At 41.4% G+C, this 26,516-nt stretch overlaps 1 protein-coding gene across 2 annotated transcripts in view; it reads left to right on the top strand.

Annotated features, from left to right (window-relative positions):
- NLGN4X (neuroligin 4 X-linked) overlaps positions 1-8,777 on the top strand; it is a 381,836-nt gene extending 373,059 nt beyond the window's left edge. For both annotated transcript variants that reach the window (XM_056558849.1, XM_056558850.1), the window contains one exon: positions 6,857-8,777. In XM_056558849.1, coding sequence (XP_056414824.1) covers positions 6,857-7,697 — 841 coding nt within the window. In that variant the 3' untranslated portion in view covers positions 7,698-8,777. The remainder of the gene's footprint in view (positions 1-6,856) is intronic.
- Positions 8,778-26,516: the final 17,739 nt, after the last annotated feature.

Raw genomic sequence — 26,516 nt, 5'->3', positions numbered from 1 at the left:
TGAAGTTGGGGTCTACACCAGCATGTTAGTGTAAAAAAATAAATTTTTTACACTGACATGCTGGTGTTGCCCTATACTTTTCATTTTCACAAGAGGTAAAAGGGAAAAAAGACCCTCTAAATTTGTAACGCAATTTCTCCTGAGTACGGAGATACCCCATATGTGGGTGCAAAGTGCTCTGAGGGCGCACAACAAGGCCCTGAAGGGAGAGTGCACCATGTACATTTGAGGCGATTTGCACAGGGGTGGCTGATTGTTACAGCAGTTCTGACAAACGCAAAACAATAAATATCCATGTGACCCCATTTTGGAAACTACACCCGTCACGGAATGTAATAAGGGGTGCAGTGAGCATTTACACCCCACTGGTGTATGACAGATTTTTGGAACAGTGGTCTGTGAAAATGAAAAATGAAATTTTTGATTTGCACAGTCCACCGTTTCAAATATCTGTCAAACGCCAGTGGGGTGTAAATGCTCACTGCACCCCTTATTACATTCCATGAGGGGTATAGTTTCCAAAATGGGGTCACATGTGGGGGGGTCCACTGTTCTGGCACCATAGGGGCTTCCTAAATGGGACATGCCCCCCAAAAACCCTTTCAGAAAAACTCACTCTCCAAAATCCCATTGTCGCTCCTTCCCTTCTGAGCCCTCTACTGCGCCCACCGAACATTTTACATACGCATATGAGGTGTTTCCTTACTTGAGAGAAATTGGGTTACAAATTTTAGGGTGATTTCTCTCCTTTTACCCCTTGTAAAAATTAAAAAATTGGGTCTACAAGAAAATGCGAGTGTAAAAAATGAAGATTTAGAATTTTCTCCTTCACTTTGCTGCTATTCCTGTGAAACACCTAAAGGGTTAAAACACTTACTGAATGTCATTTTGAATACTTTGGGGGGTGCAGTTTTTATAATGGGGTCATTTATGGGGTATTTCTAATATGAAGATCCTTAAAATCCACTTCCAACCTGAACTGGGCCCTGAAAAATTAAGATTTTGAAAATCTTGAGAAAAATTGGAAAATTGCTGCGGAACTTTGAAGCCCTCTGATGTCTTCCAAAAGTAAAAACTTGTCAATTTTTTAATGCAAACACAAAGTAGACATATTGTATATGTGAATCAATATGTAATTTATTTGGAATATCCATTTTCCTTTCAAGCAGAGACTTTCAAAGTTAGAAAAATGCTAAATTTTCTAAATTTTCATGAAATTTTTAGATTTTTTACCAAGAAAGGATACAAATATCAGTGAAATTTTACCGATAAAATAAAGTAGAATATGTCACGAAAAAACAATCTCGGAATCAGAATGATAAGTAAAAGCTTTGCAAAGTTATTAATGTTTAAAGTGACAGTGGTCAGATTTTCAAAAAATGCCCAGGTCATGAAGGTGAAAATGGGCTGGGTCATGAAGGGGTTAAACATACTGTCTTACATCCCATTATTTACACATTTATACACTGCGAAACACCCTATTACATTCATCTATCACAGCCATTACCACATACATACAGGCACATTGACAATACTATACCATACCACCATTTTATCTGACCATAACATCACTATTTGTATCCTCATAGACCTAGAGAACCAGTCACTCTTTCCTTTTTTTACGTATTTACTTCAATTTGAGTATATAGGAGATTATACCTTGACTGAAGTTCTCGGTCACCACTAACAGATAGAGTACATCTCACAAATCCTTTTTCCTTTAACTACCAAAAGGTTACCTATCCCTGATATAGTGGCTGAATGACACAGCGTGGAGGTGTTGGCAGCATGAGCAGACCATATAGTGGCTGAATGACACAGCGTGGAGGTGTTGGCAGCATGAGGAGACCATATAGTGGCGAAATGACACAGTGTGGAGGTGTTGTCAGCATGAGGAGATCATATAGTTGCTGAATGACACAACCTGGAGCTGGGAGCAGCATGAGTAGACACTAGTCCCTAAGATTAAAAGATGAATTTTGAAATTTAAATTGAAGATTTATAGTAGCTAGTGCTACCATAACTTTTTTTAGGCACAGGCCTAGGTCCAGCAGCATCAGTAAACCATATATTGGCTGAATGACACAGCCTGGAGGTGGCGGAATCATGAGGAGACCCTATAGTGTCTGAACAGCACAGCCGAGAGGGGGCTGAAGCATGAGGAGATTATATAGTGGCAGAATGGAACAGCTTGGAGTTGGCTGAAGAATGAGGAGACCATTTTTAAATGTAAATTTAAGATTTTGAAATTGAAATGGAGGATTTTGAAATTTACATTTTAACTCCCAAGTTTTAGTGTCCCAGGCGCCGGCATGTGGGTACAATGGATTAAATACAACAGGGAGTCACATGTCAAATGGTAGCACAATGACAGAGCCTGGAGGTGGCATCAGTATGAGGAGACGATATAGTGTCTGAATGGCACAGTCTGGAGTTGGCAGAGGAGACCATTTAAATTTAAGATTTTGAAATTTAAATTTAAGATTTTGAAATTTAAATTTAAGATTTTGAAATTTAAATTTTAGCTTACACTCCCAAATTTTAGTGTCCTGGGCCCGGCATGTGGGTACAAAGGACCAAATCTAACAAGGAGTCAAATGTCACATGGAGGCACAGCCTGGAGGTGGCATCAGTATGAGGAGACCATATAGTGGCTGAATGACTGCTTGGAGTTTGTGGCAGCATGGGGAGACCATATAGTGGCTGAATGGCACAGTCTGGAGGTGGCTTAAGCATGAGGAGACCATATAGTGTCTAAATGGCACAGCCTGGAGTTTGTGGCAGCATGTAGAGACCATATAGTGGCTGAATGGCACAGCCTGGAGTTTGTGGCAGCATGAGGAAACCATATAGTGGCTGGATTTCACAGTCTGGAGTTGGCTGAAGAATGAGGATACCATATAGTGGCTGAATGAGACTGCCTGGAGGTGGCATAAGCAGCATCAGGAGTCCTGAAAGTGACCCTAATGCAGATTAATTAAGTTTTGCAGTATCCATGGCAGCACAATGAGAGAGCCTGGAGGTGGTAGCATCAGCATGAGGAGACCATAGAGCAGCACAATTAGAGAGTCTGGAGGTGGCAGCAGGTGTCAGGTGTCACTTGGGATGAAGTGAATGACCGAGTGAACCGATCAATCACGGCTGCTGGGTTGCTGGTCAAGGCACGACTGCTGACTGAAACTGGGAGCTCAGACCTCTTGCTGCGACGCCGGCTGCCCCACACCCCTACTCTACTGTGACCTCTGCCTGCGCCTGATGAATTTAGGCCTCTGCCACTCCACTGGGCATGTCCTGGCCCTACTCTGCCTGACATACTTATTGCATATATGAGGGGAGTACAATACGCTTCACTGCGCTTAAAACAGTATTTGTCTAGAACATCAGCAGGTGTGTACTATTGACTATCCTTTCACAGTATATAGGCCCTTGACAGATTAACAGGTACAAAATAGTACACTACTTAGATGTAGGTATATATATATATATATATTTATATATATATATATATATATATATATATATATATATATATATAAATACACCAACAAAAAGAAAACTAGCAGTGAAAAATATATATTTTATTTAACAAATATAAGAATGACAAACGTTTAAAACATGAAAGAATAAAAACAAAGCACTACAAGAACAACTGCAGGTGAGTGGAGGAAGTACAGCAGGCACAAATACACGGAATGCAGGGAAAAATATGTCATAGATCACAATAAGAGATTATAAGACCAGAATATATGTAATAACCATATAAGAAATAGACAAATAGTGTTCACAAGGTCAATAGAAAGCGATAAATAAAGAGAAACCATAACATCCTGCCATGCACTGCCTACCTACCAGCTCCAACCCCAAAGTACGTTTCGCTTGTGCTTCGTCAGGGGGCTCACAACTCACAACACCAGCAGTACACAACAGTGCTGAAGAAACAGTCACTGTATACTGAACACAAATTTGCAAAAATACTCTCTCTCAAATACTATTAGGAATCAACTGCTGGGTATGGATTATACCATTTACAGACTAGTATAACCAGCAGACCAGTTGTTGTGAAACAAAGACACAGATTTGCTACAAAACATTATTTCTCCCTCCTCTGAAAACCTTCATGCAGCTGAGGCCACACACAGCTCTCTGTTCCTCTCTGTAATTCAATGCTGTTCACAGTGACTGAGGGGTTAATCGCTGCAGTAAGAATTAATTTCTGTGCAAAAATGCTGTGCTCTTTGTCCAACAGAAGGCTGAGGTGACTAGGAGGTGAAAGACTGCTGCAACAAGCTTTTCTGTGTAACACACACAGCAATGTATATCCTATCTCTCTGCAGTTTAATGAAAGAAATGATGAGCTGTAAAATGGCTGCCGAATATAGAGGGCTGTGACATGGCTGCTAATAGGCTGCATCCTGCATGTGATTCAGAGTCATCCCGCCTACTTCCCTTCCCGCCTTGCCTTCCCAGCATTCCTTGTCCCATGTACTGACATATGGATCTGCCATTTTAGATGCCCTGGCGCCTGGACTGCAGTAAATAGAGTTTAAAGAAGCAATTCGCGCAATAGAATCACGGCGATATTCGCATTTGTTGCAAATTGAATTTTTCCTGAAATTCGTAACGAATTTGGGTTCGTCAGCTTCGGTTTGCTCATCTCTAATAGCAACCAATCCAATTGCTTCTTTCATTTTGCAGAGGCCTTGTTAAAAATGAAAGAAGTGACCTGATTATCAGTATACATAAAAAAGGTATATGCCAGTATAATAGCCCAAAACAGTTAGTAGGGTAAAGTAAAGAAAAATGCATTTATTGTGACATTTACATATATAAATATACATATTTTCCTTTTATTCTTGTTTAGTTTTTATGTCATTAGGGCAAAACTCTAAAGTTTTTAAGTTCCCTAGAATTCTTTTAGGTAATCTGGAGGCGTAGTGAATAAAAGATAAAAAGAGAGTCATGTTTGTGACAATAAAAGAGCAATTACAAAACAGTAAAAATGTTGTGACTTGAATTTAGATAAAGTATAAAGGACATAAAGTTCCAGAATGGGTCATAAAAACAAGTCTTTAGAGAATAAAATTGAGCAGGAAAGTTAAACATACCTTGGGGAATGCAAATACTGTAAATAACATTTTTTATGTAAATAGAATTAACTATATTTGTGAAGTAAATATAGTTCTATTTATATCGGCACTACTATTACTGAACTATTGTACGTATACATATACTACTTCTATTAATAGTAATTTAGTGATGTTATATACACTGCTCAAAAAAATAAAGGGAACACCAAGATAACACATCCTAGATCTTAATGAAAGAACTAATCGTATGAAATACTTTCATCTTTACATAGTTGAATGTTCTGACAACAAAATCACACAACAATGATCAATGGAAATCAAATTTATCAACCCATGGAGGTCTGAATATTGAGTCATACTCAAAATCAAAGTGGAAAACCACACTACAGGCTGATCCAACTTTGATGTAATGTCCTTAAAACATTGATAGATTGTCTCCTGAGGGATGTCCTCCCAGACCTGGACTAAAGCATCTGCCAACTCCTGGACAGTCTGTGGTGCAATGTGGCGTTGGTGGATGGAGCGAGACCTGTTGTCTCAGATGTGCTCAATCGTATTCAGGTCTGGGGAACGGGCGAGCCAGTCCATAGCATCAATGGACTGGAACTGCTGACACACTCCAGCCACATGAGGTCTAGCATTGTCTTGCATTAGGAGGAACCCAGGGCCAACAACACCAGCATATGGTCTAACAAGGAGTCTGAGGATGTCATCTCTGTGCCTAATGGCAGTCAGGCTACCTCTGGCAAGCACATGGAGGGCTGTGCGGCCCCCAAAGAAATGCCACCCTACACCATTACTGACCAACCGCCAAACCGGTCATGCTGGAGGATGTTGCAGGCAGCAGAACGTTCTCAACAGCATCTCCAGACTCTGTCACGTCTGTCAAATTTGCTCAGTGTGAACCTGCTTTCATCTGTGAAGAGCACAAGGCGAATTTGACAATCTTGGTGTTCTCTGGCAAATGCTAAACGTCGTGCATGGTGTTGGGCTGTAAGCACAACCCCCACCTGTGGACGTCGGGCCCTCATGGAGTCTGTTTCTGACCGTCTGAGTGAACACATGTACATTTGTGGCCTGCTGGAGGTCATTTTGCAGGGCTCTGGCAGTGCTCCTTCTGCTCTTCCTTGAACAAAGGCGGAGGTAGCAATCCTGCTGTTGGGTTGTTTCCCTCCAATGGCCTCCTCCACGTCTCCTGATGTACTGGTCTGTCTCCTGGTAGAGCCTCCATGCTTTGAACACTACGCTGACAGAAACAGCAAACCTTCTTGCCACAGCTCGCATTGATGTGCCATCCTGGATGAGCTGTACTACCTTAGCCACTTGTGTGGGTTGTAGACTCTGTCCCATGAGTGAAAGCACCGCCAGCATTCAAAAGTGACCAAAACATCAGCCAGGAAGCATAGTAACTGAGAAGTGGTCCGTGGTCACCACCTGCAGAACCATTCCTTTATTGGGGGGGGGGTCTTGCTAATTGCCTATAATTTCCACCTGTTGTATGTTCCATTTGTACAACAGCATGTGAAATTGATTGTCAATCAGGGTTGCTTCCTGAGTGGAAAGTGTGATTTCACAGAAGTGTGATTGACTTGGGGTTACGTGGTGTTGTTTAGGTGTTCCCTTGAGCAGTGTATTTTGAGTAGTTTATTTCAAAGTTATGATGTATCTGTGTTTATACGGTTGTACATAAATGCAATTAAATAATGAAAAGATATTCTAATGATAACATAATCTTTCCTCTAATGTTCTATTTCTTTATTTCCTTATAGGGATCCCAACAAGCCAGTCCCTCAAGATACAAAATTCATCCATACTAAGCCAAATCGATTTGAACAAGTTGCCTGGTCTAAGTATGATCCAAAAGACCAACAATATCTCCATGTTGGTTTGAAGCCAAAAGTGAAAGACCACTACAGAGCAACAAAAGTAGCTTTTTGGTTAGAGCTGGTGCCACATTTACACAACCTGAATGAAATATTTCAATATGTTTCTACAACGACAAAAGTACCCCCACCAGACATGACATCATTCCCCTATGTTACCAGAAGGTCTCCTGTAAAGTCAAGGGCTACCACAAAACGTCCTGCAATGACACCAGCAAATAACCCTAAAGAAACCCAAAAGACTGTCCTTGGCGAAACTACTGTAATTGCAGAAGACAAAAGAGATTACTCGACAGAACTCAGTGTCACGATTGCTGTTGGAGCATCCCTTTTATTTCTGAATATTTTAGCTTTTGCTGCTTTGTATTATAAAAAAGATAAAAGACGCCATGAAACCCACAGACGGCCAAGTCCTCAAAGGAATACGACAAATGATATAGCTCACATTCAGAATGAAGAAATTATGTCCTTGCAGATGAAACAATTGGAGCATGATCATGAGTGCGAGGCTCTCCAAGCACATGATACTCTCCGGTTGACCTGTCCACCAGACTACACCCTCACACTAAGAAGATCACCTGACGATATTCCTCTCATGACTCCAAATACCATAACAATGATTCCAAACACATTAACAGGGATGCAGCCACTGCATACCTTTAATACATTTAGTGGAGGCCAAAATAGTACTAATTTACCCCATGGGCATTCCACCACCCGAGTATAGCTTTGCAATGTTTTTCATCCTCTTGGAGAAAACAAAAACAAACAGAAAACTTGTGAAGAATTAGAAAAGAAGGAATTATTTTCTTACTCATTAATTTCTCGAGGATTGTCCTTATTCATACTGATCAGTCCAAGTGAGGATTGTGTAAAATGCTGTTATGATAAAGCTTATGAATTTATTCCTGCTAGAAGAATTTAGACAAACTTAATATTCTGAGCAATCTCCTAGAAGAAAATGGATTTCTTTTCCCTCTCTATCATATATTATGAAAGAAGCTGCTCTGGAACAGACAAACATTGTTACTGCTTTGTTTTTGTTTTCTAAGTTCTCTATGTGCCATAAAGAAACAAGGGGCCCTTGTTCAGACATGTTAGTATATTGAGCTTTTTATGAAGCTGTTATTCACAATGGAAATTCTATTTAAAGCAGAGGACTGATTATGCAGAGTAAAAAATGTATAGTTCTGGCAACGAAGGTAAATGCCATCATGAACTGTATTTAAAGTATAAAAACAAAACATATTTGTATAAATGTAAATAGCTGTGAGTTACAAAATATCTTTTATTGTTGTTTTAAGTTTGAAAAAAGAACTTTTAGAAAGATTGTGCTTTTAGTTGTGACCTACGTGTATATACATTAGTCAAGAACCATCTCTGTTGCCTCCAGAACAAGAAAAAAATGGGTTTTCTTCTTAATAACTTGGCCTCAAAGCAGAGGTATGTGATTTTATAATATAATTCATTTGTAGGAATAATGCAAGCTCACTTGAAGATAACATTTTGGATATGTTACAAAACTCCCCTTTGAGGTTACAGATATGCATGTGCAATTTTAATGTACATTATTTTGTTTGTTTGTTTTTTTTTTGTTTTTTTTTACATTTTACATGTTGCTCTTATATTTTTTAATTTCAATTTACGAATTTCTGAAAAAAATTGTTAAATGCTCAATGATGATGAATCTAATTATAAATGCATATGAGAATGTTTGACATTGTTGTTTCCATTAAGATCCAAATATCTCAAGTATATTATTAGTTAAATGACAAAAAGCAAAAAAAAAAAAAAAAAAAAAAAGAAATCCAGAGAATATGATTTGCCTTTGTGTATATTATTTGTAATAATAAGAAGATTATTACAGCAACATGGTTTCAGATTTGTCTGAACTGAGGCAATGCCTTTGCCACTATGCCTAATGTTTGTCATATAAAATGTGGGTCAACTTTTTTCTTGTTTTGTTTATTTTTTTTTTAATAATGATTATGTACTTGTCACATAAGTAATTCACATTATGGAAAGTTAAAAAGACAGACCACCAAATGATTTTCAAATAAATTCTAAACATTTTATTGGAAAATGTTCTATTCTGTTTTCTCTTTTTTACCCCCTAATATTTTTCTTAACCTGTCAGTTCTGTTCTCTAGGGTAGAAGAGATTAATTTTTCCAGTAAATCATTGTTTTAAGGGATCATGCACCTGGATATATCATGGATCTATATGACCAAACTATAAGTCTGTATTTCTCTTTACCTGTAATGAATATGACAGAGAATAATGTGACAAAGTCCATCAAATGCCATATTAAAAAGATATTCTCAATTAAAAACTTTGTTTTTAGGTGAAAAGTGCACATTTGTTTTTGGAGGTTTTGCAGTACACTGCTATAGGGAAAATGCATGTGGCTTCAATCTCTTTAAGTACTGTTTAATATTATGACAATAATATAAAATGTTGAAAGAAAAATACATAATAACCCAGATATACTGTTGCAGATATGCCAACATTTTGGCACAGTTTTCTTATAAAATCTGTAACATGACTTGTGCCCCATTTTATCATGTGTCTTACATTTTATCATGGCCTCGATACAAGGGGGCATGGTCTTAGATGAAACACTGCGTGCCAAAAAATACACCATGTTTGGGTGCTAAATTCTGGTGCAGTTTAAGCCAACTAATAGTTGGTCTAAACTAAGACTAGACAGTCTAAGAATGCAACACATTTTTCAATCAACCAGAGCCATTATGATAATTCTTAAACTGTCTAAACTAATTATACACTGGTTTTAGTTAATCTGGTCTAATGTGTAGCAATTTTCTTAGAGGGCTTTCACTCCATGTTTTTTAGGCTCCGTTGCATGTCTACTTTTGAAAAATGTGAAAATGTTCCAGTGTACCTGTGTGCACAGAAGCACAGGCCCATTTCTTTCAATGGCTCAAATCTAGTCAGCTAGTCATCATATATGAGTATTTCAGTTTCTCACTTTTAAGAAAAAACTCTTATATAGTAGCTGACTACATTCTGGCCATTGAAATGAATAGTACCCATGCCTCTCTCAATGCATCAATACATCTTTACGCAATTTTCTAATTTTTTTTTACATATCTGTGCCATTGAGGGTATAGGCGTGGTGTAAAATCACCCTCACATATCATTTATATTTTCCCTTTCTCTCGTTTTCCTTTCCTCTCTACTAAAAAGTGTTTTGTTCCAGTTGCTATATAATACTTTTATTAAGTTGGAAATAAGGCTTTTCTTATATTAGCATGACTTTTGCTCCTAATATTGTTGTACCATTTTGTCAGATTTATTTTCAAAATTATCCTAATAAATCTTTACAAAGCCCAATCTGGAGGTTGTTAGGTTTATGGTGGGGTTTCAATAAAAAAAAAATATATATAATAATAACAGTAAAAAATGAAACTACATACTATGATGTTCTGACCATCAAAAATATCAAAAACTATGAAGAGATCCTAAACACAAAGCCTTGAATGCAATGAACACAATAAATAAGTACTTAACTTTTTACTTATATTCTGGGAGGTATGGAAATATTTGTATTGTGCTGTTACGGGAATAACTAAAGGTGTGAATAAAATATTTACTATTGTATAGAAACAGTTATTAGTTTGAGACAAAAAAAATTCAATATCTTAGACTAACTAAACTGTGCATTACATTTATTTATCAACATACTATAGTTACCAGGTTTATTATACTAGTATACTGTTCTTTCGTAACAAAAACAATAAATAAATAAATGAATAAAACATTTTTAGCACATTTACAAAATGTGTGTAAATTCTCCAAGGATATTGCCATTTGTCAAAGAATGTATAAAACAAGTTGTTTAAAAAAAATATATTAAATATTTACTTTAAAAAAGTTATGTTTAATGAACATTTATTTCTGCACAAGCAGAAAAGCATCTATTATTGTTAAAATGTAGATCACATGGAAACTAGAGAAGTTCTTGTAAAGAAATCAGGTTGTATGTTGGGTGTTAGCAGAACATGTAGGCAGTTTCTGATATGTTTCTCTGTAAGTTAGGAATTTTAAATCTACTCCTTCTTTGATGGTTATCCTATGAGGAGGCTGTCAGAGTGAAGAGGCAGTAGGTTAGTGAATATACAGAATAGTGAATAGGAGGTAATAGAGTAGGCAATGTGTGAGTTTAATATGAAATCTGAAAAAGATTTAGTTGACTCATAGATATCTGGGGCTGCTCATCTATCTATCTAGAATCTTAAAGTGTACCTGTGAGATGCCACACAAACATATGTTACTCAGTACCTAATCCTGACCATGTACACTTATATACATTTTTATACAGTTTAGAAATCCTCTCAGGGGAAGGGGGTATCCCTGCCTTGTGGTGGTGGGAGGTGATTGGTGTGTCTTCTCATGCAGCTTTATCCATGAGGCATCACTTGTCCATGACTCATGGACAAGCCTGATGCTGCTGCAGGACTGGTTTGTGTTATGCAGACGCCTAGTGGGGGGATTTTCTGGAGCTATTTTCTTTATGAAATATTCAAAAAATCTTAAACATCCATATTACAAAAGGTCTTTAATTTTCATCAGTAACAATATATAAAGCTTTTGGATCTGACAGTGCTCATTTAAAGGTAATGCCCTGGAAAATTTTGAAATTAACAATCGTTCAGAAGGAATAAACTGTCTTCCTGGTGCCACTTATTGGAGACAGATAGCATTTAAATCAATGTCTGGCCCTTTAACACGTTTTGCAACATGACCAAGAATAAAATTCAGGTCAAACACCCATCTGTAAACAGCTATCTCACGGTGCTCCCCCTTCTCAATAAAAAAATAGGGTACTTGAATAGAGCGTATTCAATGGTTTGTCTGAATATGCCCTTGCAGAGTAAAAAAAACAATAAACAATTTAAACAAAAGCAGTGAAAGTCAAGTTTGCAAGAGCTTACAATTTATGAGGAAAAGGGTGCTTGATTTGCACAATGGTCCAGCCATCTTTTTTTCTTACTTCAACTTGTATTATGGATTAAAAAAACAGGATATAATAAGGATATGGGAAGATACAGGTAAATGGATAAAACAATTAATCAACAGAATTTAACATGACATGTACAAAAGACACCAAACAACTATAGAGTGAGGTATAAATTAGCTGATCCCATTATCAATGTGAAATAAACAAAACCAGGGAAAAAAGGAAAAAAAAGAAGTGAGCAGAAGAAAGGAAGAAAGAAAATTACAAAAATACCAAGAACCATTGCTTCAAGTGATGGAAGGTCAGAGGATTCCTATATGCCAGCCAACAAGCCTAGGTGATGTGTATTTATTCTACCCTTGTCTTCTTCTAAGAGTTCCTCCATGTGACACAAGTAGTTGAGCACCACCCAATTTGCTATTGATTGATAAACCAAAGGCTTCCAGTTCCTTGGGATTTCAGTCCTAGCGGTAGTGGAGAAAGTGGTGAAGAATCTCCTTGTTAATGGAAAAAAAATTGACCCAGGAATGATATAAAGAAGGCTAATTGTTGTAAGGGTTTGGGTGTACTCCTAAAAATTGCAAAAACAGTGTCATAAATTTGTTTAATGGCAGGGCAGTTCCACTAAATAAGTAGCATCAAAGCTCCAGCAGGAACAAACCAGCCAGCAAAAAAGGACTGCAGAATACATTCTTTGAAGAGTAACGTCACAACAATACCAACTTACATTTTTTTTCCTGGTACAAGCACACCATAGGCATTTTGTGCATCAAAAGAAAAGCTTTCCTCCAGTTTTCTGGAGTAATAGAAACATGTAGTTTTGCTTCATAAGCTGTCTGGAAACTCAAGAGGCCAAATTCTTCTGGAGGGGAAAGCATGGACTGGAATAAAGAGAGCAAATGCCCTGAAGTAAAAGATTGTAGAGAGTCTCAAATCCTTTGGGACTTGCATCTTGTCGAAAGGCAAATGTGGGCAGTGCAGCTGAACTAGAAAGAGTTTGGGCTAGGCATGGGCAAGTATGAAAAGACCATCCAAACAAGGAGTCTACCCAAAATGTTGGTTCATAGGCAGGGTTGTCAAATAATGGTGTCATAGGGCCACTGCAGGAGGATGAAAGTCCAGATTAGTGATGTCGCGAACATAAAATTGACTTCAATGGGCAGGCAAATTTTAAAACCCACAGGAACTCTTTCTGGCCACAATAGTGATTTAAAAGTTGTTTCAAGGGGACTAACACCTGGACTGTGATGTGCCGGAGTGAGATCCAAAATTACATAGTTGATGCAGAGTCTGGTTTTAATCCACAAAGGGCATAAATCACCTAACATTCCTAAATGATTTGGAATAACGTGCTTTAGACCCCTTTAGGCATCACATAGTTAGATCCCCCTTAAGACAGCACATAGATTTCCTCATAATAGGCAGCACATAGTTATAGCCTCCCTTTAGGCAGCACATAGTTAGATCCCCTTTAGGCAGAACATAGATTCCCCACATAATTAGAGCCCCCCTTTAGGCAGCACACAGAGCCCCACTTTACGCAGCACATAGTTAGAGCCTCCCTTTAGGCAGCACATAGATTCCCCCATATTAGGCAGCACATAGTTAGAGCCTCCCTTTAGGCAGCACATAGTTAGAGCCCCCCTTTAAGCAGCACATAGTGGGATTTGAACCCAAGGCCCCAGCACTGCAAGTCAGCAGTGCTAACCTCTGAGCCACCATGCTACCCTTAACACCTAATATGCACAGTTGCTAAAATGGACAGAGATGTCAGCAGAGAGTACCAGAAAAATTAGGCATGCACGGCACATGTGTCAACTTGCCCAACCTCAATGCCGCCAACAAATTTGTTCCGTTGTCACAAACCACCTTGCTGATCTCCAGTTGGTGCGGAGTCAGCCACTGGTCCACCTGTGTGTTCAGGGCCGACAGGAGCGCTGGTGCAGTGTGACTCTCCGCTTTGAGGCAAGTCAACCCCAAGATGGCGTGACACTGCCGTTACCGGGATGTGGAATAGCACCTGGGGAGCTGGGGGGTTCCGGTGATGTGGAGCAAGACGCAGCAGTGGAAGATGACTCGGCCGAGGAGGTTATGGAAGAGGATGGAGTAGGAGGAGTAGAGGAGGTGGCAGCAGGCCTGTCTGCAAGTCATGGCTGTGTCACCAACTCCTCTGCAGAGCCACGCATTCCATGCTTGGCAGCCGTCACCAGGTTTAACGAATGCGCAGTGTAGGTGATATACCTGCCCTCACCATGCTTTGCAGACCAGGTATCAGTGGTCAGATGGACCCTTGCCCCTACACTGTGTGCCAGACATGCCATAATTTCCTTTTGCACAATGGAGTAAAGGTTGGGGATTGCCTTTTGTGCCAAAAAATTTTGGCCGGGTACCTTCCACTGCGGTGTCCCAATGGCTACAAATTTTTTAAAGGCCTCAGACTCCACCAGCTTGTATGGTAAAAGCTGGCGGGCTAGCAGTTCCGACAAGCCAGCTGTCAGACGCCGGGCTAGGGGGTGACTTTGAGACATTGTCTTCTTGTGTTCAAACATCTCCTTGACAGACACCTGACTGTGGGCAGATGAGCAGGAACTGCTCAAGGCGACAGACGGAGAGGTGGATGGTTGAGAGGGGGCAAGGAGGGCAGCAGTGGTTGACCTGGCTGAAGATGCTGGACCAGGAGGAGGATGGCGGCTTTGACTTTGTGTGCTGCTTGTACTGACGTGTTGATCCCATAGGCGTTTGTGATGGGACATCATGTGCCTTCGCAAAGCAGTTGTGCCTAGGTGGGTGTTGGACTTCCCACGACTCAGTTTCTTCTGGCACAGGTTGCAAATGGCCTCACTGTTGTCAGAGGCAGACACACAAAAAAAAGCCACACTGCTGAGCTCTGCGATGACGGCATTCTGGTGGTGCCAACAGCATGCGTTGATTGGCGTCCCGTCTGGCTGACCCCAGGTGCCGATGCATGCTGTCTGACTGTGCCACTAGCTCCTTGCGATGACCTCCCCCTGCTTCCAACTCGTCTCCTCCTCCTCTTTGTCTCCCCATCTGAACTTTCCCCCTCTTCTTATCTTCTAGTGGGCACCCACGTGGCTTCCACGGACACATCGTCATCATCAACACCTTCACAGCTATCTGACACCTCAAGAAAGGAAGCAGCAGCGGGTGCAACATCATCATCACACCGTACGTCCATGTGTGTGATGCTGCCTGACTGAGACATATCCCTGTTAACTACATCCTCTGTCAATAATGGTTGCGCATCACTCATGTCTTCAAACTAATGTGTAAATAACTCCTTTGACGGATCAAATAAAGCTGCTGTGGTGCTAGTGTTGGTGGTGTCGGCAGGCGGGCAAGTGGTAGCATGAGAGGTGCCCGAAGCCAAGCTAGAGGAGGAGAAGGATGGTGCGTCAAGATTCCGAGCGGAAGCTGTAGTAGATTGGGTGTCTTGTGATGGCCAGTCAACTAAGTCCTCAGAACTTTAGGGGTTCAGGGTACGTGGCCTCTGAACACTGGCATTCTAGGGCCAAAGGGAATCCCAGCACCACAACCACGACGGCCCCTGCGGGGTAGCCTTCCCCTGCCTGTAATTTTTTTGGTTACATTTGCACAAGTGTCACACCAAACCAAATGTGATTTGCACTAGGGTGACACAATTTGCCCTGCAGGCAAAAAAATAAAAATGGTAACTTTGACGTGAACTGACAGTGACGACTGGTTTTATTTTACAGCCAAAAAAGGTATTTTTATTTTAAATTTGCACAACTGTCACACCTAATGTGATTTGCACTAGGGTGACACAATTTGCCCTGCAGGCAAAAAAAACTTGCAACTGTGACGTGAACTGACAGTGACGAATGGTTTCCTTTAACAGCCAAAAAAGGTATTTTTTTATTTAATTTGCACAACTGTCACACCTATTGTGATTTGCACTAGGGTGAAACAATTTTCCCTGCAGGCAAAAAAAACTGGTAACTGTGACATGAACTGACAGTGACGACTGGTTTTATTTAACAGCCAAAAAAGGTATTTTTTAATTTGCATAACTATCACACCTAATGTGATTTGCACTAGGGTGCCACAATTTGTCCTGCAGGCAAAAAAACTGGCAACTGTGACGTGAACTGACAGTGACGACTGGTTTTATTTAAAAGCCAAAAAAGTTTTTTATTTTTTTTTTTGCACAACTGTCACACCAAATGTGATTTGTACTAGTGTGACAATGAGCAAAAAAGCTTGCCAGCGGAGTTCCCCTTTTAAGCAGTGGTCCCCAACCAGGGTGCCTCTAGCTGTTGCAAAACACACAGACTGATATATTTCAGCCCTATGAATACTGTAGTAGTTAGATTCTTTAAAGAAAAAAAGCTTGCCAGCGGAGTTCCCCTTTTAAGCAGTGGTCCCCAACCAGGGTGCCTCTAGCTGTTGCAAAACACACGGACTGATATATTTCAGCCCTTTGAATACTGTAATAGTTGCTTTAAAGAAAAAAAAGCTTGCCAGCGGAGTTCCCCTTTTAAGCAGTGGTCCCCAACCAGGGTGCCTCCAGCTGTTGCAAAACACACGGACTGATATCTTTCAGCCCTTTGAATACTGTAGTAGTTAGTTGCTTGAAGGAACTTAAGTTTTATACTGGAGTACCCCTTTTAACCAGCGGTTCCCTCCCAACCAGGGTGCCTCCAGCTGTTGCAAGACACACTGACTGACATCTTTGAGCCCTAAAAAGGGCTTTTTTGGGTGCTGTCCTTAAAGTAGATGTTACACTAGTGCTTTAGAAGTAAACTGGACCCTGAATACACCACCTAACAGCAACCTAGCTATCACTTTCCCTATACAGCAGGAGTAGCTTCTCTGACCCTCCACTTCCTAACCCTGCAGCATGCTGAATGAGGGTAAAATGGCGTCCGTGCAAGAGGTAGGAGGGTTTGGAAGTGTGGGACTGCTGCTGGTTGGCTGTAATGTGTCTGCTGACTCTGACTCACAGGGTCAAAGTTTACTGCAATGTTAAAGTATAGGGGGCGGATCGAACTTCACATATGTTCGCCTGACGAACAATTTGCAAAATCTCTAGTCCAGATTTAGGAAGTTTATCCCACAGTGACTGGCAATGTAAGGTAATTTTTAGGCTGTGTCCAAGGAGTAAGGTGTTTAAATCTGTCAACCCACAGGAGGGAATAGAAAAGTATTGATAAAGTATCTGACGTCAATCCAACCCACTGCTTAGAAGGTCCAGGGAGAAATCAAACAACAATACACAGGCAGACCTCACCTTTGGAAACCTGCCCTACCCAAAGACCAGAGTCATTTAGCACCTGTGGCATAAAGCCCATTCTAAGACTAGTGTTGAGCGGCATAGGCCATATTCGAATTCGCGAATATTCGCGAATATATGGACGAATATTCGTCATATTCGCGAATATTCGCATATTCATAATCTCATTTTATTTTTAGCATATTCAAACATTCGCGCGTGCGAAAATTAACATATGCGAAAATTTGCACATACAAAATTAACATAAGAGAAAATGCGCATATGCGAAAATATGCATATGCAAATTTTCGCATATGCGAAAATTCGCACGCCAGTCTCACACAGTAGTATTAGAGCCTTCATTACACCACACAAGCTGGAAGCAGAGAGGGATGATCACTGTGATGTGTACTGTGAAAAAAAACGAATATTCGTAATTACAAATATATAGCGCTATATTCGCGAATATTCGGGAATTCGCGAATATGCGATATTCGCGAATAAAATTTGAATTGCGAATATTCGCGAGCAACACTATCTAAGACCCCTTTCACACTGCCGATATGCTCTGGCAAATTTGTCTGTCAAACTCCCTTTTTTCTTCTATATTTTTTTTACAGTTTGCTGGCCGTAATTTTGCCGGAGCATACGGCAAATAATGGTTCCTGATAGACCCCATTGTATTATATAGCCGCCATTATTTTCGGAGAAGAAGCAGGAAAAAAAGACTTTTTTCTCTGGCTTTTCTCTATCCTAAAACAAAGTGCTTTACACTGCCAGAGGTAGCCGGCAGTGTGAACGTAGCCTAAGAATCTGCTACACATGCTAGAAAACTTACAGCAACGCTTCCATAGACTGTTCCTGCAATGGGTGTGTTTGTGGTCAATAAGAGCTTGCAAACACTCCATAGCACCTGTCAGCTAAACAAAAACATCAGTGGACTGTGAGTGCTTATAAGCCATTTCTAGATTCTTAATCTGAGTAAGCAACAGAAAGTGAAAGCTTAAGGCAAGAACTCTGGTAGATCAAGATTCCCCAAACAACACATTTAAGTGCAAAAGTAACTATGAAGAGAGTAGATAGCCAGCATAGCTTGGATCTGTGTAGATATACACAACCTCCAGAAAATATAGAGCCAACCAGTTCACGAGGTGTCAGAAGTGCCTGAACGGAATTAAGCCAAATAGTGGGCACAATTCACTAAAGTGGAAATGTAAAACTTCTTCCTTGGAAAACAGGGGTATAGCACATATAGCGGATGCTCAGAGTCACAAAATGAAGTTACAGCTGTTTCATGTATACAATACACTTTATCAGATCACACATTTAAGCTCCTCTCACAAGATGGTTAAAGGGATAGCATGATGTTTGTGATTATAGATGAACCTCTAAATGACCTTTTGAATCCCTGTATTGCATATAACATCCATCAGCAGATTGCTGTTTATTCTTTATTGTCACTCTTTCCGGACAAGATTAGAAACTTTGAAGTGTTGGAATACTGAAGCATGGTCAGATCACACCATATGCCCTATGCAGAAATAAGGGTTCCATGTCTACAGAACAAATAGATTCTGCTATCCATATCCTGCAACAGAGAGAAAAAAAAGTGTATTCCCAAACTCTGGGAAGAAGGATCGATCAGATGCAACTCATGCAAGTCAAGCTGTACTGCTCCCAAATCTGAGCAAGGAAGGAAGGATTTGCCCAAAGACAGGTGTCTAACACTCTGTCCATTGTGAAGTTTAAGTCCCTACCCCACCACCATCCCTTCTGCAAAGGAATCCAAATCCTTAGAAACCCAACCCTGGTTTCATTTCAGAAGATACAAGTTAGCAAAGGTATACATCCAAGATCTATACTTTAACAAAGAGGTACCTCCAATTTGGATTACATTGGCATTCTTTATGTATGCAAGATAAAACCGTATGGATAGCTGCACTCACCCCTCTGGATTTCGCTGTTGGATTCATAAAAAAATTACTCTTCTCTGGCCGTAAAAACTGCAGACCTATTTCAACATGTTGTGTGCCCATAAAACCACTTTCCTGTATACTTACATAGAGTACATTAATGAGAAAAAATTTGGACGCAATTTTACAGGAGCAGTTTTTTAAATGAAATGCAGCATCAAAAACATTATGAAAAACATTATGTGAGCATAGCCAAAGAATGACATGGGCTGAAAAAAAGGAGATGAACCACTATACAAACAGGAACAAATACAAACAGGTGAAGCATAAGTAATTGCTCAGCAACTGGACCCTGAGAGACTAAAAGTACTCTAAACATACTGTAATATAGTACCCAGAGTAAATAATGAAATGCCTATATGACTATAAAGGTATTATATATGAAACAAAAATGTCCTGAAGAGGAGACCAGAAAATATATAAATATGCAATAAAACACCCAACAATGACTATACAACCTGTGAGGGAACCAACCAGTGTGACAGGGCAACAAAAGTATTAGAGGCTGTAAGAAAAACTGCTGTAGTGTGGAGGGGAAAGGCAGCATAATTGGCCAGTCTGGCAGATTATATATCTGGATTTGAAGGGCTCAGAGAATTTTAGGATGTTGGCAGGGGACTGGACCACATATAGAGACTACAATTATGCTACATTGACAAGTAGGCAAGCCCTTCATCCTGCAGTATATGGTGTGATGATTTAACCTATTAATTAACTCTAAAACACCTTTTTACAGCAGTTCAGCAATCACTGCATATAGAGCAGGCACACAAGCTGAGATTTCAATATATGCAGTGTTTGTCAGCTGTATTGTAACACTCTCGTTTCTGAAGACAGGAACTCCGGTGGATGTGGATCCGCTGGATCTGTGTGGCAGATGACAAGGACCGTACCAGGGAGCGGAGTCTAAGGTGCCGCTGGTTTTCACCAGAGTCAGCCGCAAAGCGGGAAGGACTTGCTGCGGCAGGTGGCACCCAGGTCGCTACCCCTGGCACGGCTCGACCACACAGGCGGCTGAGGAGATGCTAGGCACAGGAGGGATAAGGCAGCTCGTACTCTGGATAGCAGAAGGTCAGAGCAGGGGGCACAGTTGTGTAGTCAAGTAAGGAATTTAAAAATGAGCCACAGGTGGATTACACTAATGAGCGTACTGGCCCTTTAAATCTTAAAGCTCTGGCACGCGTGTGCCCTAGGGGACATGCGCGCCGGAGCAGAGAGGCAGGAGAAACACCCGGAGAGGGATGGACTGGGGCTCGCATGAGGGCACGTCCTGTGATGCGAGTCCCAGCCCCGTCAGTAGCAGAAGGTGAGGGGACCATGTGCTGTGTGTGGCCGGAGCGCATAACGTAACAGTACCCCCCTTTGGTCTCCCCCTCCTTTTATGAGAGAGAAAACTCCTGAGAAGGTCATGTTCCAGGATATTCTCCTCATGCTCCCAAGATCTCTCCTCAGGATAGTCACCCTCCCAGTCGACCAAAAAAAAATTGTTTACCTCTCACAGTTTTTGCAGCAAGAATCTGTTTAATTTTGTAGATGTCAGATGAGCCGGAAACAGGTGTGGGGACAAGATTCTTCTGATAGAACCGGTTTATGACAAGAGGCTTGAGGAGAGAGATGTGGAAGGAATTGGGAACATGTTATGTAGCAGATAGACAGAGTTTGTAGGAGACAGGATTGATCTTTTGTAGAATCTGGAAGAGACCAAGGTAGCGGGGACCGAGCTTGTAACTGGGGAACTTGAAGCGTATGTACTTGGATGAAAGCCACACCATGTCACCACGACCGAGGAGGTCTTCTACCTTTATCCGCTTACGCCTTCATGCATGAAGAAGCCTGGGACAATGACTGCCGAGTCTGTTGCCAGATGGTGGAAAAGTCATGGACCAGCTCATCAACAGCAGGTACATCGGAGGAGACTGGGAGATAAGGCGAGAACGGAGATGGAGTCTGTAGACAGCAAAAAAGGGGGACGACCTCGTGGACTCGTAATCCTTATGATTATATGAGAATTCAGCCCAGGGGAGAAGGTTGACCCAATCATCTTGGCGAGCTGAAACAAAATGCCGAAGATAAGTCTCAATTTGATTAACGCTCTCCACCAGACCATTGGACTGAGGGTGGTAGGCTGAGGAGAAGTCCAGATTGATGTCCAGACGGTTACAAAGGGCCACCAGACCTTAGAGACAAACTGCACACCTCGATCCAAAACGATTTGCTGAGGAAGACCATTTAAACGAAAGACATGCAACAAGAGGTACTTCGCCAGCTGTGGGGCAGAAGGAAGACCTGGTAGAGGAATGAAATGAGCCATCTTGGAAAATCGATCTACAACGACCCAGATGACAGTGTTATTTTGAGAAGGTGGCAAATCGGTGATGAAATCCATGGCAATATGGGACCAGGTATTCTCTGGAATGGGTAAAGGCAGGTCTTTGTGGAGGAGTTTTCTTACAAGCACATGTTTCACAGGACTGAACATAATCAGAAACATCACGTTCAAGATGGGGCCACCAGTAATGCAGGGAAATCAAAGTAGATTCTTGCATATTCCTGGATGTCGTGCTGTCAAGGAAGAATGATCCCATTTCAGGACCTTGCGTCTCAATCTGGCAGGCACAAAGGATTTTTCTGGAGGAACTTGCTGAATCTCGGCAGGAGCGTCAGGAATCAAACGGTCAGGAGGAATAATATGCCTAGGTGTGGAGTCCAAACCAATGACGTCAGAGGACCTGGACAGAGCATCAGCCCTGATGTTCTTGTCTGCTGGACAGAAGTGAATGAATATGTTGAACCTAGAAAAGAACAGTGACCATCTTGCCTGGCAGGGGTTCAAACACTGAGCAGACTGAAGGTATAGAAGATTCTTATGGTCAGAGATGATGCTGAGAAGAACCTTCCAATAAATGTTGCCATTCCTCCAAAGCTAGCATGATTGCGAGGAGTTCACGATCTCCAATGGAGTAATTCCTCTCAGCAGGAGAGAATGTCTTGAAGAAGAACCCACAAGTTACACTCTTGCCCTTGGCATTTTTCTAAATGAGAACGGCACCTGCTCCAATAGATGAGGCATCAACCTCAAAAGCAAAGGGCCTCTCCGGATCAGATCTTGTAAGCACGGGAGTGGAGGCAACCGCAGACTTTAAATGGGAGAAGGCCTCTTCAGCCTCTTGAGGCCAAGATTTAGGATTAGATGACTTTTTAGTGAGAGCCTCAATAGGAGCAACCAAGGATAAAAAATGTGGGATAAAATGACGATAATAGTTAGTGAATCCCAGAAAGCGTTGAATAGCACGTATGCCTGACGGTCGAGGCAAATCCAATACTGCAGACAACTTATCTGGATCCATCTGCAGGCCCTGATGAGAGACAATGTAGCCAAGTTACGGAAGACTAGATTTCTTGAACAGGCATTCTCCAGTTTGGCGTAGAGATGATTCTTCCATTGTTGCTGAAGAACCAGACAAACATGAGTACGATGCTCCTCTAGGTTGGAAGAAAAGATCAGGATGTCATCTAGGTATACGACAACACAGGTGTAGAAAAGATCATGGAAGATATCATTGACAACCTTTTGAAAAAAGTCTGGAGCATTGAAAAGACCAAAAGACAAGATACTCAAAATGTCTGCCCTGAGTACTGAAGGCCGTTTTCCATTCATCTCCCTTGAAGATACGAATGAGGTAATATGCACCGCATAAGTCCAACTTGGAGAAGACCTAGACACCACATAGACGGTCAAAAAGTTCTGAGATAAGAGGTAGAGGGTAACGGTTCTTGACCGTGATTTTGTTAAGTCCCCTGTAATCAATGCATGGACGGAGCGATCCATCCTTCTTCCCTACAAAGAAGAAACCTGCTCCAGCAGGAGAAGAGGACTTACGGATAAATCCCTTTTGGAGATTCTCCTGTATATACACAGCCCTGGCTTTGGTCTCAGGAACTGATAGAGGGTATATCCTCCCACAAGGGGGAGTGGTGCCAGGCAGAAGATCAATAGGGCAGTCGTAAGGACGATGTGGAGGCAGAGACTCAGCCTGTTTCTTGCAGAAAATCTCAGAGAAATCTTAGTAAGGTGGCGGCAGGCCAGGTAAAGAAGGAAGACGAGAAACAACTTTACGTTGAACAGGTTGGAGGCAAAAATTTTTACAGGATTGTCCCCAGCGAATTTGGCAGAACATAGAATTCAATTTTTTCTTTATGCAATACTCCCACTTGCATGACGAGAGATTCTGTACGGAAGTGAACCTTACAGTCCAGATTTTGTCCATTAACATAGGAGATGAACAAGGGCTTGGCAAGCCGAGTAAGGGGAAGATGATACTTGTGGACTAAAGCCGCATCAATATAGTCACCTGCTGATCCAGAATCCAAAAATGCTGTAGCACTGAAGGAAGACTTGGCTGAAGCGAAGACTTGTATAGGAATAGTTAAGCGTGGAGAGGTAGTATTTGCCCCCAGGGAGGCCTCTCCCACGTACCCTAGGTTCAGGTAAACTGTACAGTCCTTGAGAAAGTGCTCCGGCCTAGCACAATGCAAACACAAATACTCATTGCGTAGTCGTGACCTCTCCTGTTGCGTAAGACGAGAACGATCTCCTTGTATAACCTCTTCGGCAAGAGGCGCAAGAAACTGAAGAGGTGGACGTTGAAACACGGGTGTCAGGGGGGCAGGATCCCTCTCTAAGCGCAATTCCTCCTGTCTCTCGGCAAAACGCACATCAATGCATGTGGCCAAGTGGATACGTTCTGTCAAAGAAGATGGAGGATCAAGCACTGCAAGGGCATCTTAAATCCTGCTTTTTTGAATGTGGCACACAAGGCCTCATCTTTCCAGGCAAGTTCAGAGGCTAGAATGCGGAATTGAACCACGTAGTCACCAAAGGTAGAATTTCCTTGACAGAGGTTCAGCAATTCCGTCTCAGCTGAAGCGGCACATGCGGGTTCCTCATAGACACTGCAAAATTCTGCCAAGAATGCCAACAAATTGGAGGATACTGGATCACCACGGTCCCAAAAGGGTGTAGCCCAAGCCAGGACATTTCCGGACAGTAGACTAATGACAAAGGCCACCTTACTACCTTCCATCAGAAACAGTTCAGACATGAGCTCCAAGTGCATGGAGCACTGTGTAACAAAGTCTCTGAATGACTTGGAATCCCCATCATACTTGGAAGGCAAATGCAGGCACAGCTGGGAGCCAGAAGACACTGCAGGAGCTGGAGGTGGGAGTGGGCCAGATTGTGGTACCTGCTACAGTTGCAAGGCCAAAAGCTGTTGCATCATGGCTGAAAGTTGAGAAAATTGTTGCGCCTGTCGGGCCAACTGCTGCCACTGACGTACCACAACGGAGGGAAGATCCGCAACTTCAGGCAGGGGTACCTCAGCGGGATCCATGGCCGGGTCTTACTGTAACACTCATGTTTCTGAAGTCAGGAACCCAGGTGGAGGTTGATCCACTGGACCTGTGTGGCAGATGACTCGGACCGTACCAGGGAGCTAAGTCTAAGGTGCCACTGATTTTCACCAGAGCCTGCCGCAAAGCGGGATGGACTTGCTGAGGCAGGCGGCACCCAGGTGGCTACCCCTGGCACGGCTCGACCACACAGGCGGCTGAGGAGATGCGAGGCACAGGAGGGATAAGTGGCTCAAAGAAAGATAGATATATCAGCTCACCCATAAATCCACATAGACAGATATCGTTCCTCTCAGTACATCTCAGATTGGAAGCTCCGGGCTGAACACTGGAGCCGTGTCTCCAGGTGGACTCATCAGAAAAAGGTAAGATGAAAAAGTCAGGCTCCCATGGGAGTAAAAATATAATTTTATTGATCCATATTAAAATCCAAAAAACACAAATGGATTAAAAGTACATATGCACAGAAGGAAACACCTCCGACGCGTTTCGACTTAACAAGTCTTAGTCATGGAGATAAGTATTATGATACATGTTGCACCTTTTATACCTGGATAACAAATGACCTGTTCTATGGAGAGAGCCAGGGCCCATTCAGAGGGGAGGTGACTATTCAGGTGTGGGCATACTTAGATAATCAAATAGGAAACAGGATATATTTTAACTACATATAAATTGTATATATAAATATACAAAATATGAGAAAATTACTCAATATATATAACTAAGGTCATGCCTATAAATAAGACCTGCTGGGAAGCGTGTGTCAAGGCATAAAATCCAATATGCTTCCCGTCTGAATAGTGTTCTATTCCAGTCACCACCTCTCCGGGGTGGACACACCCTTTCCAAGCCAGTAAACTCAATATCAGGGACGGCACCTGCATGTTTTTCAAGAAGATGTTTAGCAAACCCTGACATAGATCGATTACCTACTCTTTGGTTGTCAGATATGTTAAGGTGTTCCTGAATACAACTTTTTAATTTACGGCTAGTACACCCAATATACTGTAAATTGCATGTTTTACACACCAAACTGTATATCACATGGTGGGTTTGGCAATTGATTAAACTCTTTATGCCATATATTTTGTTATTAACACAAGATGAGAAATTAGAACTATTAGACATGTATTTACATGTTTTGCACCTATTATGTCCACATTGGTAACTACCTTTTACTGTGAGCCAGGTATCTTTATTATGTTTAGAGGTAATATCACTGGGAGAAAGTTGCTGATGTAAAGATCGTGCCTTTTTAGGTACGACTCTGATGCCTTGGCTCACAATGTGCGACATAGTGGAATCATAGTGCAAAACCGGTAGATGTTTAAATATTATTTTTTTGATGTCATAAAATTGATTAGAAAATGCTGCAGTGAAAGTAGGTAAATTATTGCTACTTTCAGCTACATTACTCTGAGGTTTATCAAGTAAATAGTAATCAGAAGATTTAGAATTAACAATGCCTTCCGCTCTAGCAATTGTATGATGTGAATAGCCCCTCTCTCTAAGAGGTTTTTTAATATCTGTATACGATGTTATGTATGACTGTTTTTTGGAAGAGGCTCTTCTCGCTCTAACAAATTCACCAATGGGTAAATTCTGTATGACATGTTTTGGGTGACAGCTTGATGCGTGTAATAGACTATTTCCCGCACATGGCTTGCGGTACAGCTTTGTGTGTATGCATGCATTATGTATGTCTCCAGTCAGGGTAACATCCAAAAAATCAATTTCTGATTGAGATAAATTCAAAGTAAATACCAGGGAAAAGTAATTGCTGTTCAAATAAAGAAGAAAATCGCGTGCTTGACATGTCGTCCCCCTCCATATAAGGAGGAGGTCGTCAATGTATCTCCCGTACCAACCAACCAAGGATTGGAAAGGGTTGGCAGGGGAGAACAGGACGACCTCCTCCCAATATGA

The sequence above is a fragment of the Hyla sarda genome, chromosome 2 (assembly GCF_029499605.1).
Source record: "Hyla sarda isolate aHylSar1 chromosome 2, aHylSar1.hap1, whole genome shotgun sequence".
Lineage (NCBI taxonomy): Eukaryota > Metazoa > Chordata > Amphibia > Anura > Hylidae > Hyla > Hyla sarda.
Note: the sequence above shows the minus strand (reverse complement) of the source record. Positions and strands in the feature narration are given on the sequence as shown.